We start from the raw sequence: 16,506 nt of genomic DNA, 5'->3' as shown, positions 1-16,506 counted from the left end.
GCTGACTTGACTATGACTTGCCCCAAACTGCATGTGATTATCATAAAGCGGTCATGTCTGTAAAGGGGAGACTCGTGGGTACCCATAGAACCCATTTACATTCACTGATCTGGAGGTCAGAGGTCAAGGGACCCCTTTGAAAATGGCAATGCCAGTTTTTCCTCGCCTAAGTTTGGAGCGTTATTTAGCCTCCTTCACGACAAGCTAGTATGACATGGTTGGTACCGATAGATTCCTTATGTTTTCTAGTTTAATTTTATACCAGTATCTTCACTCTAGCTTTAAAAGCCCGCTATAACCTAAAAATTAGGTCAAAACTCCTTACACTCAATGCAGACTTTATTTCTATACCCTACCATTAGTCAACTCCTCGACGGTGTACTCCTGTTCTTTGTGTTTGTTTTCCTGACCCTCCTCTGTTTGTTGTAACCTTTCTGTATCGTGGCCTCAAGCTCAACCAACTCAAGACTTACACCTCATAATTATCCTAGATTGAATCTGTTACGACCCACTGTTCCACCTGCAGCACTGTGGAGTGTTTATGGACGGGAATTACTAGAAAAGTTACATGAATATGAGCATGTTTTTTTATGTAAATATGTAATGATAGATGAGACTTCTTGGTCATTGTGGTCATTTTCAAAAATAATGCCATGTTGTAAAAAATGATCCAGATACAGTGTTTGGGAGAGTACATATCTGAAACCTTCAAAGTATAGTGTATGGTGTCTGCCTAGCTTCAAAACAGTTTGTCACTCCAACAATAAATTAGAAAGGCTCTTAACTGTGATGCATTCAATGAAATCCATACTTAAATACAGATGCATTTTATGCTGTTTATTTAAACGAAAAAAAATTACAAGCAATAACTGTATTGGAATAACTAAACAGTCAACAGGAAATATCGGAGCCTAGCTCACCGTCTTTGTCCGAATCCGAACAGGTGAACAGGTAAATAATGTGAGACCACACCCCTGTGCCAATTACAGGAAGTGATAGTAACCAAAAAGAACAAATAATAATAAACAACACAGGCTAAATACACATTGTGTCTCCTATAGTCGTGATGGGCTTTAACGGGTTAAGAAAAGCATTGAAACATCTGCATCACAATGTCATATATGTAACTAACGTTCACGTACTGTAGGTCACATGGTTTCTTCCTAATATTTGGACATGTGTACTGTAGGTGAGCTAGCATTAAAATCTGACCCTGTAACTGTATCCCACTGCTTGGTACAGAGATAAATGACTCTGAGGCGTCGGGGTCCGTACTGTATCCATGCTAGCAGTAGCCTCCTCCGGCCTGATAAGAGCCTCCAGGGCTCTTATCTGTGCTATTAGAACAGGGGCTTTAAGCCTTAGTCAACAAAGAGCTGTCAGCTTTTACTGTACGTCTGATAGCCATCGGAGGAAATCCAATTTTCCCGCTGTGTTGTCGGCGGGGGCCTCGCTGTGTTGGTTTACGGCAGTGATGTGCGGAGACCCCCGCACGTGTACTGAGACCCCTGACAACACCAGATGACAAGAATAGATCACTGCACGACGGCCAACAATGAAGGCTGATGCACACTTCTCTGACACACCCCGGTTCTCCCGTTCGCTCGGGTTGACAGGCTGATGGAGGAGTGTGAGGGCTTACAATTGCACAAATCCCGGCCTGAGTTTGTGTTCGCGTATAAGTGTGTGTGTGTGTGTGTGTGTGTGTGTGTGTGTGTGTGCACGAACAAGTGGATGAACGCCTTTTCTTTTCTTCTTTTTTTTTTCCTTTTCTGCTCTGCCATTTTCAAATGAAAGAATAATTCAATTTGAAACAGAGATCCATGAAATCATATCCCTAAGCAAATTACAAATTGGTATCTAATGAAAATGGCCATTTCAACTTGTAGCCATGACATTGCACATCCTTGTAGCCCCTCTCACTCAGATACAGCCGCGATGTAATTAAGTGTGGCGTGACAGGCTTTTAAAGAAAGGACAAGAAGGAATTGAATTGCTGTACAAATTTGATCCACTGATCAGGAATGAAATAAATTCGAAGCCTAGTGAGCGCCTCCAGAACAGAGAGGCCTGCTTCAAATTGGATTTTCTCACTTCAATGGCAAATTTGCCATTTCACATTACCAGTGTTTCTGTCTCTTTTCTTAATTTCCGCAGTCAATTTCTGCTTAGTGAGTCGAAATGTAATGAATATAATAGTTTAGACTTTAACTTGACCCTAAAAATAACATTCTTGAGTTTGAGTTCCCCAATTTTATTAAAGTTATTCCGGAACTTTTATCGTTTAAGTTAGATGGGAGTGCGACAAAGCTGAGCTCCAGTCAGTTGTATGGGGTTGCATCACCAAAGAGCATGTATTAACGGCAGCCAATCCCAATGACATTAAAGGTAGGGTTGGTAATGTTGAGAAACCAGCAAAATACAGATACACTAGATTTTAAAAATGGTCCAAATTAAAAACCCAGCCCAGTGTTGCCAAATCTTTTACAATGAAAGCAGCTAGCAGCACTAGCTCCAAAAGTCCCTAGATCTAACGAGAAAGTCGGCAACACTTACAGTCCGTTCGTCCCTGCAAAGCCACTCCCCCAAAATTATCATTATGAACATAAACAATGAACATGGCTACTGTTAAAACTGTAAAGCTGTTACGCTAGCAGCTTTGTGGAAGACTCCAGTGATGCGCAATGAGTGCACGGGCCGAGTGAACGCAGGTAGACAGGCAGGTAGCATTCGAGCTGAATGAAATGATTGGATGGGCTTATAGAGAGACGAAGTCCCACCCTTTCCGGTGGACCCCATGTGACCTTATTTTGGAAAAAAAATATGTACGGTAGTCAACGGCAAGGGACAAATATTTTTTTGATCCCGTACAAATTGCGCCGAGAATCACATGTAAGATGTTTGTCAATTTTAAAACCTAATTTTGCAACAACACAAGCTAGCTAGATAGCTAAGTTAGCTATGTTTATGTTGATTCAGCGACTCCTGGTCTTTTTATCAGCCGGGAAGCGAAAGAACAAGCGAGACTCGTTGCTGGTGTGAGTACATCTCAGTACAAAACACACAGGCAGCGTAACTTCAGAGAGAGAGACGTCACTTACAATCTCCTCACCTCACCGCTGGATAACCGCCAGATCCGACACACTGGACCTTTAAATTGACAAACATCATATGTGTAATTCGTAGCGCAATTCAAACAAGATGAAAAAATATTTTGTCTCTCATCGTTGACTACGGTTCATATTTTTTATGTAATAATTTCAACAAATATAAAAAAAATTATGTAAACAGCACCACCAACCATACCTTTAATTGGGATTTTGTTTTTCAATGGATATTATTGCAATAAACTCAATAAAAGAGGGGAAATCTAAGAAGAAAAAAATAACTTTTCTGAACTGAAATAGCAATTATATTATCCTGAACTGAAACTAAACTACAGTATTTCAATAAAATCTAATACTTTCACTTTTTCATCATCCAATCTCTTGTGCGGTAAGGGCAATCATTTCTCTCACAATAGTAAATTACTCTCCCAGCTTCAACAGAATTCACCTTAAGTTCAGCAGAAAAACTGAATGACGTTCTAAAAACTGAAGTAAACAAATTAACTGCCGTGCTTTGAAAGAAAGCATCACTGAAATAATGAACACTCTCACTCTATTGTTTGACCAGCTTTGTATCCGTCAACCTGCAATCTGGTGGCTGATCTGTTGGGCGTTAAATCCCATTAATCTGATTTTACATCTGTACTCTTATTATTTAAATGTAATTAAATTGATTTGTAAGTGCGTTTTCTATAGTTGTGAACATAACTCTTCTTAGAACTGACTACTTATTGTATTAATTCTCAATTAACACAACATATAATCATGTTCTAGTTGTTAAAACAATATCTGAAAAAGGCTTTAACCTCTGATGCTGAAAGAAAAAGCTTTTTACACACGCTACCGGTGGCGTCAGTCCACCCTAACATGTAATTACTGTTTGGATGGAAACTGATTTATTTCCCCACGGTTGGACCCGCGGTGTCACACAGCAGGAAGAAGAATCGGTTCAACACTTTGCTACGGTAGCTTGAAATGTTGTTTTTAACGCTCGCTGACTAGTTCTGTTGTCCTCTCCTCTATGGTGATGATCAGTCTGTCACACTGTTACAGAAGTGCCAGTTGGAAACCGCTCTAAAAAAAAAAGCCTTATTGGGTGTTTATACAGATGGGTGACAAATAGAATGTGGAGAAATAGAATGAATGCAGATTGCTGAAGGGTTTGATAAGTCTGGAAATCGGCTAGGTTAACCCTCTGAGACCCACAATAGATTGTCTTTTTCTAGGGGGGTACAGGTGGTAATAGGGGGAGATAGCAGGTCAACAGTAGATGTCACATAGAAGTGGTGTACATCATGTGAAAGCTGGGAACCTGAAGATTAATTTAAGATGCAGTTCAGCACTGTGTTCCAGTCATAAATCATAAATACTCGTTAATTCATTATTTAAAATAGATTGTAAAAGTGCACAAGGGCTTAGAACATTATGATAGAAGTGTATGATGGTCATTCCGGTTGGCTGCAGCTCAGACGGTAGGGCAGGTCGTCCACCAATCGGAAGGTCGGTGGTTCGATCCCCGGCTGCTCCGGTCACATGTCAAAATGTCCTTGAGCAAGAACCCCAAATTGCTCCCGAAGGCATAGCCATCGGTGTGTGAATGAGTATTTAGATGAATGTGTGTGTCAATGGGTGACCGCTGACATGTAGCGTAAAGCGCTTTGAGTGGTCGGAAGACTAGAAAACGCTGTTGAAATGCAAGTCCCTTTACCACTCCCATGCTCTCTTATGTCTCATAAGTTGTTGCAGCAATATTTGGGTTGATACCATTTGTTACACAGATTTGGTGCTAAATTTAACCATTTTTACCACTGGAGAATTGATAAAAATTATCAAAAATGCCTCCAAAATACCACATTAAGACACCAGCACCTTGAGGAACACCATAGAAAAAGCCATGCTGTGATTTGGTATGAAAAACTTTTGACATTTGGAGATTTTTCAGCAATTGGATGGCAACCACTTCTATTCTGGAAACTGCTCAGAAACCCCCTTATTGTCAATCTAGCTAGGAAAGCCATCCATCCTCTGAATGCTCTAGATCTGTTGTTTGTGGTTGTAAAGTTTCATGAGGCTGTGATTATCCTAGAGGTCACCACATGTCATTTTATACAGGGAGGTCAAGTTTCAAAAAATGGTCGCAAAACAATGAAATGTCTCCTATGGGGACTAACATCATCACAAATGAATACAGTTGGGCTCATTGGATCCACAAGAGTCTCGGCTGTACAGTGATACCAAATTTATGTAATTCCAAGACTGTTTAGGGACCCCAGTATGCAGAAATATTCAAATAGGCCATTTTAGAATAGGCATATCTGTAAAGAGGAGACTCGTGGGTACCCATAGAACCAATTTTTATTCACATGTCTTGAGGTCAGAGATCAAGGGAGCCCTTTGAAAATGGCCATGAAAGTTTTTCCTCGCCAAAATGTAGCCTTACTTAGGAGCGTTATTTAGCAACGAGTTAGCATGACATGGTTGGTACCAAAGGATTCTTTAGGTTTTTTCTAATTTCATATCATACTAGCTCTAAAACTGAACCTGCTACAGCCTCTGAAGGACAGTAAAGTCGTCAATCCACAAATTCGACATTAATTCCGTTTCTACCCATCTCCTTCTTCCAGAGGACTGTCAGGAAGAGTGTCTCTTCAACGCTGTGTGTCTCGTGGAACAGCTGAACGCCCGCTGCTCCTGCGATCCCATCGAGTGCGACGGCACCTACAAGCCCGTGTGCGGCAAGGACGGCCACACCTACACCAACGACTGTGTCCGACGCAAGGCAGAGTGTCTGAGCAGGACCCTCATCTCCATCAAGCACCCGGGGCCCTGTGGTGAGTGGAGCTGGAGGTTGAGGATGGAGCTTGACAGGGACTAATGCTGTTTCCTCTCAATCCTTCTCTCTCTCTCTAGCTCTGCTTATTTGAATGCATATTCAATGTGTTTTCCCCTCTCTATCTTCTAGGCTAACTGTATGTTTGTCTGTACTGTACTGTTTGAAATAGTGCTCTGTGGAGTGGGGGGAGGGGGGTTACTCAAACCGCCAGGACGTGTATGCCTTGCTTATAAAAACCGTGCCTTCACTTCTCCACCCGTTCACCTCCCATCCATCTCCTCATCCCTGTCACGCTTCATCCCTCCATCTCAAACACACACAATGAAACGCCACCTTCATGTTTCATTCATCCGCTCTCCGTCTTCCACTCCTTCCACTTCGGTGGCTTTTGTCGTTTTTTTCTTCCCTCCTCTGTCTTTGTCTCCTTGTCGTGTGTGTTGCTTTTTTCTTGTATAAAAAAAAGCTATTCTTTCTTGTTTCAGTGCGTCAGTCAGTCTGTCTGTCTGTCTTTGTCCGTGTGGCCGTCTTCCTGGCTGCCTGCAGGCTGCGTCAGGCTGCAGGTGGAAAGTGGGGTCACCCAGTGGGCGACCTCCATCAGGTGGATTCTGAGGGGGTGAAGCCCTTCCCCTCGTTCCGAGAGGACCTAACAGGAGGGGTCTCGTACAGCTGTCTTTTTTCCTCTCACTCCTCCTGTCTCTCTGTGTCATTAATGTCCTCTCCTTCTGTTTACCCTCCTGCAAAGATGTGACTCGTGAGGTTGGAGAAGTCTTCCTCTCTCCCTGCTCTCTCTCGGCTTTATTTCCTGCCTAACTAAAATAAGCTTCTCCTGTTCCTACCTACCTACCTGCCTAACCACTGCTCACCTCTGACTCTTTTCTTTCTGCATGCTACTGCATGACCTCACTGCCTCCCAAACAATCCCTCTCTCCATCATCTCATAAAAGCTGCTGACTGCCCGATGAATGCACAAATCTCAGTCTTTTACCATTTCTGAGCATAAAAGCTGCTCTCGGGTCGGAGTTTGACCGCATTCAGTCGAATCTTATGGAATCCCTTATTTCTGATCTTTTTAGGTTTGGATTAAGTTTAAAAATAACTTAAATAGATAGATATTATAATGATAGATATTGAATCACCTGTTGTCTAAGAAGGTCAAAAGACAGGTAGCCAAATTCATGTTCATTATGTGCAACTAAATGAGATTAGTAGTAGATATGAAATTATTCACTGGCTATATGTGTTCAACCACCTCATAGTTATTAAAACATTAGCAATTGAACATTAAAAAAACATTGTCATTGAATGTAATCCAGGGTTTTACAGGACCGTCTGGTGAAACTAAGAAGCATGCAGCCTGAATATATTGTAAATATGTTGCTGCTGATAAAAGAAGAATGAAGAGATAAAAGATTCAATAAGAGATCTGTTAGCCTTTGAGTTTAGCCAATTTTATGAACCTGTAATTTAATCCAAATTAAAAGTGACTAATGGTACGTATCCAATAGTGAGCTGCACTTGTTTGAACAGATTTTTTTTCCTGTCAAGGGTACAAATTTTAAAGAATGCCCCTTTTAACTAGGACTGGGTATCGGTACTTGATACCTTTTAAGGTATCGACTGAGGTAACCCAGTGCCAAGTAGTATCAGAACCTCTCCAGTCAAACGATACCTGCAATTGATCCTTTTTGTGCCCAGATCTAGAACAAAATGACTATTTGTATGATTTTGCTCGCAGATAATCACCAAAAGCGTTCGATTTAATGCGACGTGTGATTGGCCCGCTACCGCAGCAGCCACAACCCCTACAGCCCATGGGTGTATTAAAAGAACTGGATCCAGCGTTGGAGGCGGGGCCCCGGTCATACCTATGAGTGTTGCTCATTGGCGCATGAAGCCTAAGTGGCTCGACTTCCGTCTGGAGAAGTACCCGGATCTTGGCAGAGTAGCGTCCGAGATGATTGGCAGAGTAGCGTCCGATGGGTCACATGACTCGGTCACGGGGTCCTAACGTCACGCCGTCGTCACGGCTTGGCGCTCCAGCCTCGGTCTGGGTCTCACTCACATGAATGGAGGAAGGGAAATAACTCTGGATTCAGCTATTAGTGCATTTTAAAACTTTAAAAACGTAATGATTTAAATAAGGGCTATCAGAGTGTTTGTTCTGGGGAGTTTATTCTATGGACGTCCTTGTTGGATCCATTAAATTGGAAATTTGGAAACATAGAAATTTTTGTTTATTCTACAAGTTTATTTCAAGGCATGACATATACAGTTTTTTGCCTCTGGTTTTGAATGCCTCATCTCATACGAATCTCCTGCTGAATTCACGTTTCTGTAGTTTCCCATCCTAACCCGATAACCCAGCATGCCTGATCAAGCCGGAGCAAGCTGCTCGTGCTGCTTGGCGACACAATACCTCAATCAACAAATCCTCACAGCAGACACGTTGTGTTATTTCGTCCAGAGTCGCTGTCCACATTTTTACTGTTGTTGTGACAGAGGCCGATAAAACGAGAGAGAGACGTGTCCATCCCCCCAGGCGTCGGGGTGGAGCTGAATACCAAAGTTATCTCCAGTTGTCAGCATCAGGAGGCACGTCGGAGCTGTGCATAAATTAAGTCGTGGAAATGGCAGTGCGAGCTCTTATGTGTTTTGCTCTGTTTCATTATTTCTGCCGAGTGGTGTCTCAGTGCTACCCCCCCCACCCACCCTCATTTGTTTAGTTATTTTACTTTCTCTCTCTTCATCCTTCCTCCCTTCCCCTGCGCATCGCAGCCGTCAGCGACTGGTCGTATGTTTCTTTAATGCATTTTTATTGACATTTGCATATTTTTCAAAACAGAGCGCCACGAACGCCGCCCCCACCCCCCCACCCTCGATTCAGTTTTAATTAAACATCAAAAGAGGCAAGCGTAGGTGCCCACAGAGACTGTTGGTTTAGTGAGACAGATGATATGCATGCAAGGGGGGCTATGTGTTTGTGTGTCCATGCACATGCTAGAACTTTCTTTTTCTTTTTTTCTTTCTGTCTTCCTTCTCTTTTCCCTCGCGTCCTTTCAATGTTCCGTAGTGGCAGTGTGTTAGTAGAGAGGTCCCTCTCTGTAATAGCACTGCCCAAAAGACTTAAGATATACAGTACGTAACAGCCGAGGGATGCAGGCAGTGTGAGAGTGTTTCTGTCTTCAGAAAAGACTGCCTTGTCGGAGATCGATCAACAGCCCACACCGATCACGCGACAGGAACACACACTGTATACAGTGTGCGACACACACTTCCATTGTGCTCTATTGTGCTCGTGCTCTGACAGTGACTGGCAGTGTCAAAAGACGCCTGCACAATGACCGCTGTGTGATCGCAGCGCACTCACACACAGATTCAAAGCTTCAGACAAAGTTCCACACATCTGAAAAAGGAAGAGTTTGATAAATCGTCATTATTTGATAAATAACGATCTCGGTCCCGGTTTCATTGGCTGAGCGGTGCGTCGGGGCCGGGTGATCGATCGCCCCCGCCAGCTGTCAAACGGATGAAATTCTCCAGTTCTGGCACCGTCGTAAATCTCTTTTCATGTGGGTGACAGCGCCCTAATGTCACCCCCCTTCCCTCCCAGTGTCGCCTCCACAAAGAACGGTCATGCAAAGAACCCTCATGTCGGTAATGTCCTGACTGCTGTCCTCCCCACAAAACTACTTGATTGAAATCTAAAGCTCATCAATTAAGAGACCGAGAGACGCCACGTGGCTTTTAGCAGATTAACCTGCGTCCAGGCGGAGTCACAAATCTTCCGGGAACACGTGAGGAACCTGTGAAGGGAATCAGAGGCGGCTGCTGGGAAGCAGGGTGAATTGGTCTGCAGCCTTGGATTGTGAGATAACAGATCCACTTGAGGAAGAAATCATGTTTGTCATCACCGGCAAGCAGATGAGATGACACAGCTGCTTACACATCCGCTGTTTTACTCTGGACTTTATTTTCATTTGCCGTCATGATGATTGCGTTGGAACTTCCATCACCCTACTTCACTATAGAGCTTTTACCATGTTGTCGTAAAAATTGATTACAACATAATTTCCACCTCACAATGCAACAGAACCTGCCTTCACGCAGAGTCTGATTAAAAAGCGAGAAATATCTGCTGCAGTTAATGTTATATTTGACTGTTTTCGATTGGAGGTTTCACAGCATGGACACACACAAAGAATATTTTTAGGCTGAAGCAGTGAAGTCCTGTTTTTTCCTCTCCTTCCCATATGATGTCAGCCCAGCAGGGTATAGCAGCACAAACTAAACAAGGAAGTGCGCATGTAGCGTTGGATATTGAAGCAGATATATATTTAGAGGACCAAACAATGGAGGCACTATACATTGGCACCCTAATGTTTTCAAAGGCTTTGATTCTTTCTTTCTTGCTTTTTTGACTTGTTTACCATTCAACTGATTGGTCAGTTTTCTAGCGCCACCATCAGTCCATCAGTTCAACTCCAGTTTCAACCTGTAATTAATCAGGATGAGTTTATAGTTTATCTTTACCATGAGTAAAAGAAAAAATCTTTGGGATCAGTGGGCAACCTCCGGTTCTGAAAAGTGAAGCCAATGCAGAAGTGCCTTAAACCTGCATTCTTTCCAATAGCCAGCAGAAGAAGAAGTCTGATTGTATAGAAGTCTGTGAGAAAATGAGCCTACTTCTCACTTGATTTATTACCTCAGTAAACATTGTAAACATGAGTTTATGGTCTCAATCGCTAGTTTCAAGTCTTCTTCAATACAGCATGATGTTCATTTAGTAAATTATGGTCCCATTATTGACCCAAATAGACGATAAGGCAGGGGATGCTTTAGGGCGTGGCTACCTTGTGATTGACAGGTCGCTACCACGGCGTTGTCCGGTCTGGGAGTTGTCCACGTGTTCGTCTTAGAACTTTAACCCTTTCACAGTGTGTTTTCAGTTCATGAAAGTTAATTGTAACATCTCGGTTGCCTAAAAATGTCTTATTCTGCGTTCGGTTGTATTTAGCTCCACCCTCTCATGTCACTTATGGTTGCAAAAAAACAAGAAGGCGATGGCCAAAAACCAAGATGGAAAGGCCAAAAAAACAGGATAGTGATGGCAAAAAACTAAGATAGGACAACCAAAAACAAAGATAAGTTGGCGACGGCCAAAACACCAAGATAGTGACGGCCAAATATCCAATCTAGGACGGCCAAAAACCAAAATGGCGACGGCCAAAATTCAAGATGGCGGCAACCAAAACCAAGATAGCGACGGCCAAATATCCAAGCTAGGACGGCCAAAAACCAAGATGGGTCGACCAAAAACCAAGATAACGACGGCCAAAAACCAAGATGGCGACGGACAAAATATAAGTTGGAGACGGCCAAAAACAAAGATGGCGATGGACAAAATGCCGATTTGGCTTCAAATGTCCACAAACCAATGGGTGACGTCACGGTGACTACGTCCACCTCTTATACTGTATACAGTCTATGTTTGGGATGCCTTTTATAAATATTCATCAACATAATTTTGATACTTCAAACTGTTAAGCTGTGACATGCTGATGAATTTGGCAGGAGAGACACAAAGTGGGCCACATCTCTTGCACAATGCTTTCACCAGTAATGATCCAAATTGCTTAGTGGGTCCTCAACTGCTCCGTGTGTAATGTACTCTGCCTAATGTGCTTTTGCTCGGCCCCTAGATAGACCGCCTGCAGCTTTATGAAAAGATACTGGGAGCTGCAGTGCTGAAAGGACGTGGTTCAATCTCTGTTAAAAGAGTTACCCCCCTGCCCTGCTGAAGCTACAAAATATGAAAGAGAGTGGAGTGATCTAGTAAAAAGCAGCAAAATAAAGCAGGTGTTCCTCACATAAACTTCCCCTAGGGTGCAAAAAAGTTCTCAAAATAATTTCAAAATAAGTCTTTTTTTAATCTCTTTATTTAATATCAGACTACTTTTATAATTAAAAATGTTTCATTAAAACTTTGTTTTCTTTTTTTTTTGTCTTGGCCCAAGTTATATCCCAGCTTACTTCCTGCCCAGATGGTTTTTTTCCCCCGCAGTCCCTTTCAAGTCTATATTTGGTGCATATTCAGTAGTACTTTGAATCAATGGAAAAACTTGTGGAAGTGCGAGCGAGTTGCTTGAAATGTGTTGCCTGTCGCCTCCGGAGGTTAACACGAAATCACTCATCGGCAGACACATTGTCATTGACAAAGAGCTCCGCGGAGCAGGAAAAGAAATTCAGTCACCTTAGGTGTCAAGACTCTGTGCCGAATATTTTATCATTTGCATGTTTATTTGATTAGCATCTCCGCCGGCTGCAGTGATTGGACTGCACAAACAGTCGCGGAGCTCGAGTGTGTAAGTCAGCCCGCGATCACCAGTGCTGTTTTTCCTAATCAAGTTAATTAGAGGAAGTGCCGTGGGAGCCAGATTGACAGCAGCCGGGGGTCGCCGGTCCACTTAGTGCGGCCCGCAGGCAGAAATTGCAGGGAAAATGTGGGTCAACAGGGTGCCAGTAGTGACTCGAGGCGTTGTGGGGTGTGGAGGTGTGTGATCAACCACGCAATTTCTACATTTTTCATTTCATTTCCTGTTTCTTCTGAGCCCTCGTGCTGTAGCTCCTGACTTGATTGGAGATGCAATAAATGTCGAGCGTTGTTGTGTTATTCTTCCAGTCTGAGGAATCATTTTGAAACTTCCCGTGGCGCACACACCCTGATGATAACATCTTGTTGTTTGGATGCGACGGTGTTTAGATGCCATCTCATCTCTGATAGATACATGTCACAAGATCAGGGATCCCAGCTTGTCTTTTTTCTTTCCCCGTGCTGTTTTTTGCTTGTCTCCATTTTGAAGAGCAGCACGTTCGTAGTTGTAAATGCACAAAGAGGCCTCGGTTCCCCCCCCCACCGCCCGCCTGTGATAAGTGTTCAGTGGTAGACAGACACAGCCCGCGGGTATGCCTTTTGCTGTATGCTAATACAGCCTTTTCTCTGCACCTCCCTTTCCCTCGACTAATACGATACATAAATGTTTTTAATGCGAGGGAGACAGAGGGAGTCGGATCAAAGCCCCGCAGGTGAAGAAACACGGAAGGCGGAGCCCGCCGCAGATTGGCTGTGCCCCATTGGAGTCCTGTGTTGTAATGCGTTGCTGTTGTAGGTGATTCTCCCTGCCAGTTGGCTACCGCGAGCATCACCTGGATTACACTGATTCGCTGCCCTGCATAATACGGGGAGCGATTTGGAATGGCACACAGACCCGAGGGGGGAAAAGTCCAATTAACATATGTATGAGCTGAGCGGAGATGGGAGGAAGCTCTCGCCAAAATAATCTCCCAGCATTTCGCCGGCATGTTACGGTGCAGGCCCGCTCACTGCAGCAGCCACACAATCACTGCACTGTGTCCTGCCGGAACTCGCTGTGCCATCGCGGCGACCTAACGAGGGGTTGTTAAGCAAAGTTACACTGCGTCCTCGCCACTTTACCGCCCAATTCCAATCCGGCCCTTACACCCTCCCACTCCGTAACGGAGTGAACTCCGTTTGTAGTCACACTCACAGCTCAATGAGGCACCCTTCTTTAAGGTGGAGGGTAAAAATACAGCGGCCACTCTGGGACGAACTGCCTTCTCTCCGGCAAGGAAATTATAAATAAATATCAGAATCAGAAATACTTTATTGATCCCTTGAGGGGAAATCGAGTTGTAAAATGTCTCTATGTATATATATACTGTATATACTGTATACACATAGAGAAATTATAAGAAAATATAAATAAGAAATATGTATAGCAACAGTGCAAATAAAAATGCTGAAAAATAAGATCTATCATTAAGTGTGTAAAAATGCAAAAATAGTATAAATAAATATGAATATTAGTTTAAATGTTCTGTATAAATAAAAGCAGTGTTAATGCCAGAGTAAACCAGATTATTGCACTAAATTATTGTACTGTTAAGTTAGTATTGCACAGTTGAAGATATAATAAATGACGGGGTTGTTGATGAGCAGTTTACGAGTAAATTTTTGTACCGGTAGTCGAACTTACATTGGAGCGTGTTCCATGACGAACACAAAACTGCGTTGCACGTTGTCAGTAAGGGCAGCTGGTGTGTCGGCATCGATGTAGACTCGCTGTCAGAGGGTTTTATAAACTACTTCCACTTCCTGCTAATTGGCTTGGGATTGCACTTAATATGGCGGACCCTCCGTGTGAACGCGCAAACGGAATGGAAGTGGTTAGGAGTTAGTTTGGAATTGGGCCTACCAGTCAGGTAACACCACTAAGTTGTCAGTAATGATACTTCAGGCGGACAGGAACGCAAATATCAGGACATCAGAGGAACATGTCCTCTGCTGGGGCGAGTTGACAGTAGTAATCCCCCTCCGAGCCCTGAAGCGAGGCCGTGCCATTAAAACACAACACTAATTAGAATAGAAATGCACCAGGCGGCTGGCAGGAGAGGATACAGACTGAGGTGACACCCAGAATGTAAAAGTCTCAACCGGCATCATGGTACAGAAACATAGCCGAGTGCACACCAGCAGAGCAGAATCCCTGATTAGAAAGAATTATTCATGTTTTTTTTTTGTTTTTTTTTCTGTCTTTCCTGACTTTTCCCCGCTGCCACAGCAGACCACTCACTGCACCTGCTCAGCCACTAACACGACGCCTTGGCTACCGTGTGTCGGGCGCCACAGATGCTACCATTCAACTGTCAAGCTAATTTTCCACGTAGAAAAAGCTTGGGTTAAACCCGGCAACTTTGTTGTTTTTTTTCTGGACGTGGCTGACAGAAACACTGATACATGCATGAAGGAGATGTATTTAAGTGTCTGGGAGAGGACCAGAGAGAGAGAAAAAAGAGCTGGAACAGGCTTGTGAACGCCATCCCACAAGCCTTAGTTGTGACAGGCTGCCATTTCAAAGCTTCTGCCTGCGTCCAAGAGAAGACGGCTTTTTAACTGTGTCAGAAGATTTTTACACTGGGGGAGTTTTGTCTTGGGTTTTTTGTTTCCCGTACACCCTCTCTGGTTAATAAATCAGGAAGAAACTTTGCCCCCCCAGAGGTAAAGGATGATAAAAAAATTAGTTTTGGAGGAGGAATTTTTCTTTCATCTTTTTTTATGCGCGTGAAACAAAGAGAATGGGAGACTAAGGCGTTATCGGAGGCTGCAGTTGTGTTTTAGGGGAGCCCGTCCTTGGGAAGTGGGCTGGTGAACTTTATGGAGGCCAAGGTTGTACAGTTAAGCTCGGATCACAAGCTTATGCGACGGTTACACACACACACACGCGTGCGCGCGCACGCTCAGTCACACGCAAGGATTTGAAAAGAGATCACGGGGAATCAATTGTTTTTGAAGCCGTACCAAATTAAGCGGCGTTGAATAGCTTTAGTGTGGCACCTCCAAGCTCTTTTGAAACAGCAGCTTGGCATCAAAACACAGAAATCAATAGCTGCTTTCCTCCTTTTAATCTGAAACATTCACTTTCAAAAAATGGGAGTGCCCGTGTCCTTGTGCTCGAGATCTAAAACGATTTGTTTAATTACAGCCAGAATTTAGTAGTAAAAAGAGTAGGAGGTAGTGGAGAACCTACAGTGTACGATCTACTCTACTTTTTGCTATTTTAACCCTGTGAGACCCCAAACCTTTTTTAGGGGGGTACAAGGGGTCTTTATGGGGCGATAGCAGGTCAGCAATATATACTACATAGAATTGGTGTACATCATCAGAAAGTTGAGAACCTGAAGATTAATTTGAGATGCAGGTCAGCACTGTATCAAATTGTTCTAGTCATTAATCAGAAATAAACATGAATTATTAATTAATTAATTCCTAATTAAATATATATTGCAAAGTGTATAAGGGCTTAGAACATTTTGATAGAAATATGTGATGGTCATTCCCATGCTCACTTATGTCTCATATGTTGCTGCAGCAATTTTTGGGTTGAAACCATTTGTTACACAGATTTGGGTCTAAATTTAACCTTTTTTTTACCACTCGAGAATTGATAAAAATGATCAATGACCCCTCCAAAATACAACATTAAGACACCAAGACCTTTAGGAACACCATAGAAAAAGCCATGCTGTGATTTGGTTTCAAAAGCTTTTGACATTTGGAGATTTCTGCAAGAATTGCGTTTTTCGGCGATTGGATAGCGAGCACTTCTGTTCTGGAAACTGCTCAGAAACCCCCTTATTCTTCAATCTACCTAGGAAAGCCATCCATCCTCTGAATTCTCTAGGTCTTTAGTTTGTGGTTGTAAAGTTTCATGAGGCTGTGATCATCCTAGAGGTCACCACAGGTTATTTTATACAGCAAGGTCAAGTTTCGAGAAATGGTCTCACTACAATGAAACGGTTACTTTTGGGACTAACATCTTCACACATGAATACAGTTGGGCTCATTGGAGCCTCAAGAGTCTCAGCTTTACAGTGATACCCAATTTATGCAATTCCTGGACTCTTTAGGGACCCCAGTATGCAGAAATATTCAAATTGGCCATTTTAGAATAGGCGAAAATAACCCATTCATACTGCATTCAAAAAACT

General features: G+C 43.1%; 1 protein-coding gene across 4 annotated transcripts in view; it reads left to right on the top strand.

The window, feature by feature from the left end:
* agrn (agrin) overlaps window positions 1–16,506 on the top strand; it is a 349,702-nt gene that overhangs the window by 228,595 nt on the left and 104,601 nt on the right. For all 4 annotated transcript variants that reach the window (XM_074642837.1, XM_074642838.1, XM_074642840.1 and 1 more), the window contains one exon: window positions 5,732–5,938. In XM_074642837.1, the coding sequence (XP_074498938.1) occupies window positions 5,732–5,938 (207 nt within the window). The remainder of the gene's footprint in view (window positions 1–5,731; window positions 5,939–16,506) is intronic.

The sequence above is a fragment of the Sebastes fasciatus genome, chromosome 8 (assembly GCF_043250625.1).
Source record: "Sebastes fasciatus isolate fSebFas1 chromosome 8, fSebFas1.pri, whole genome shotgun sequence".
NCBI lineage: Eukaryota > Metazoa > Chordata > Actinopteri > Perciformes > Sebastidae > Sebastes > Sebastes fasciatus.
Note: the sequence above shows the minus strand (reverse complement) of the source record. Positions and strands in the feature narration are given on the sequence as shown.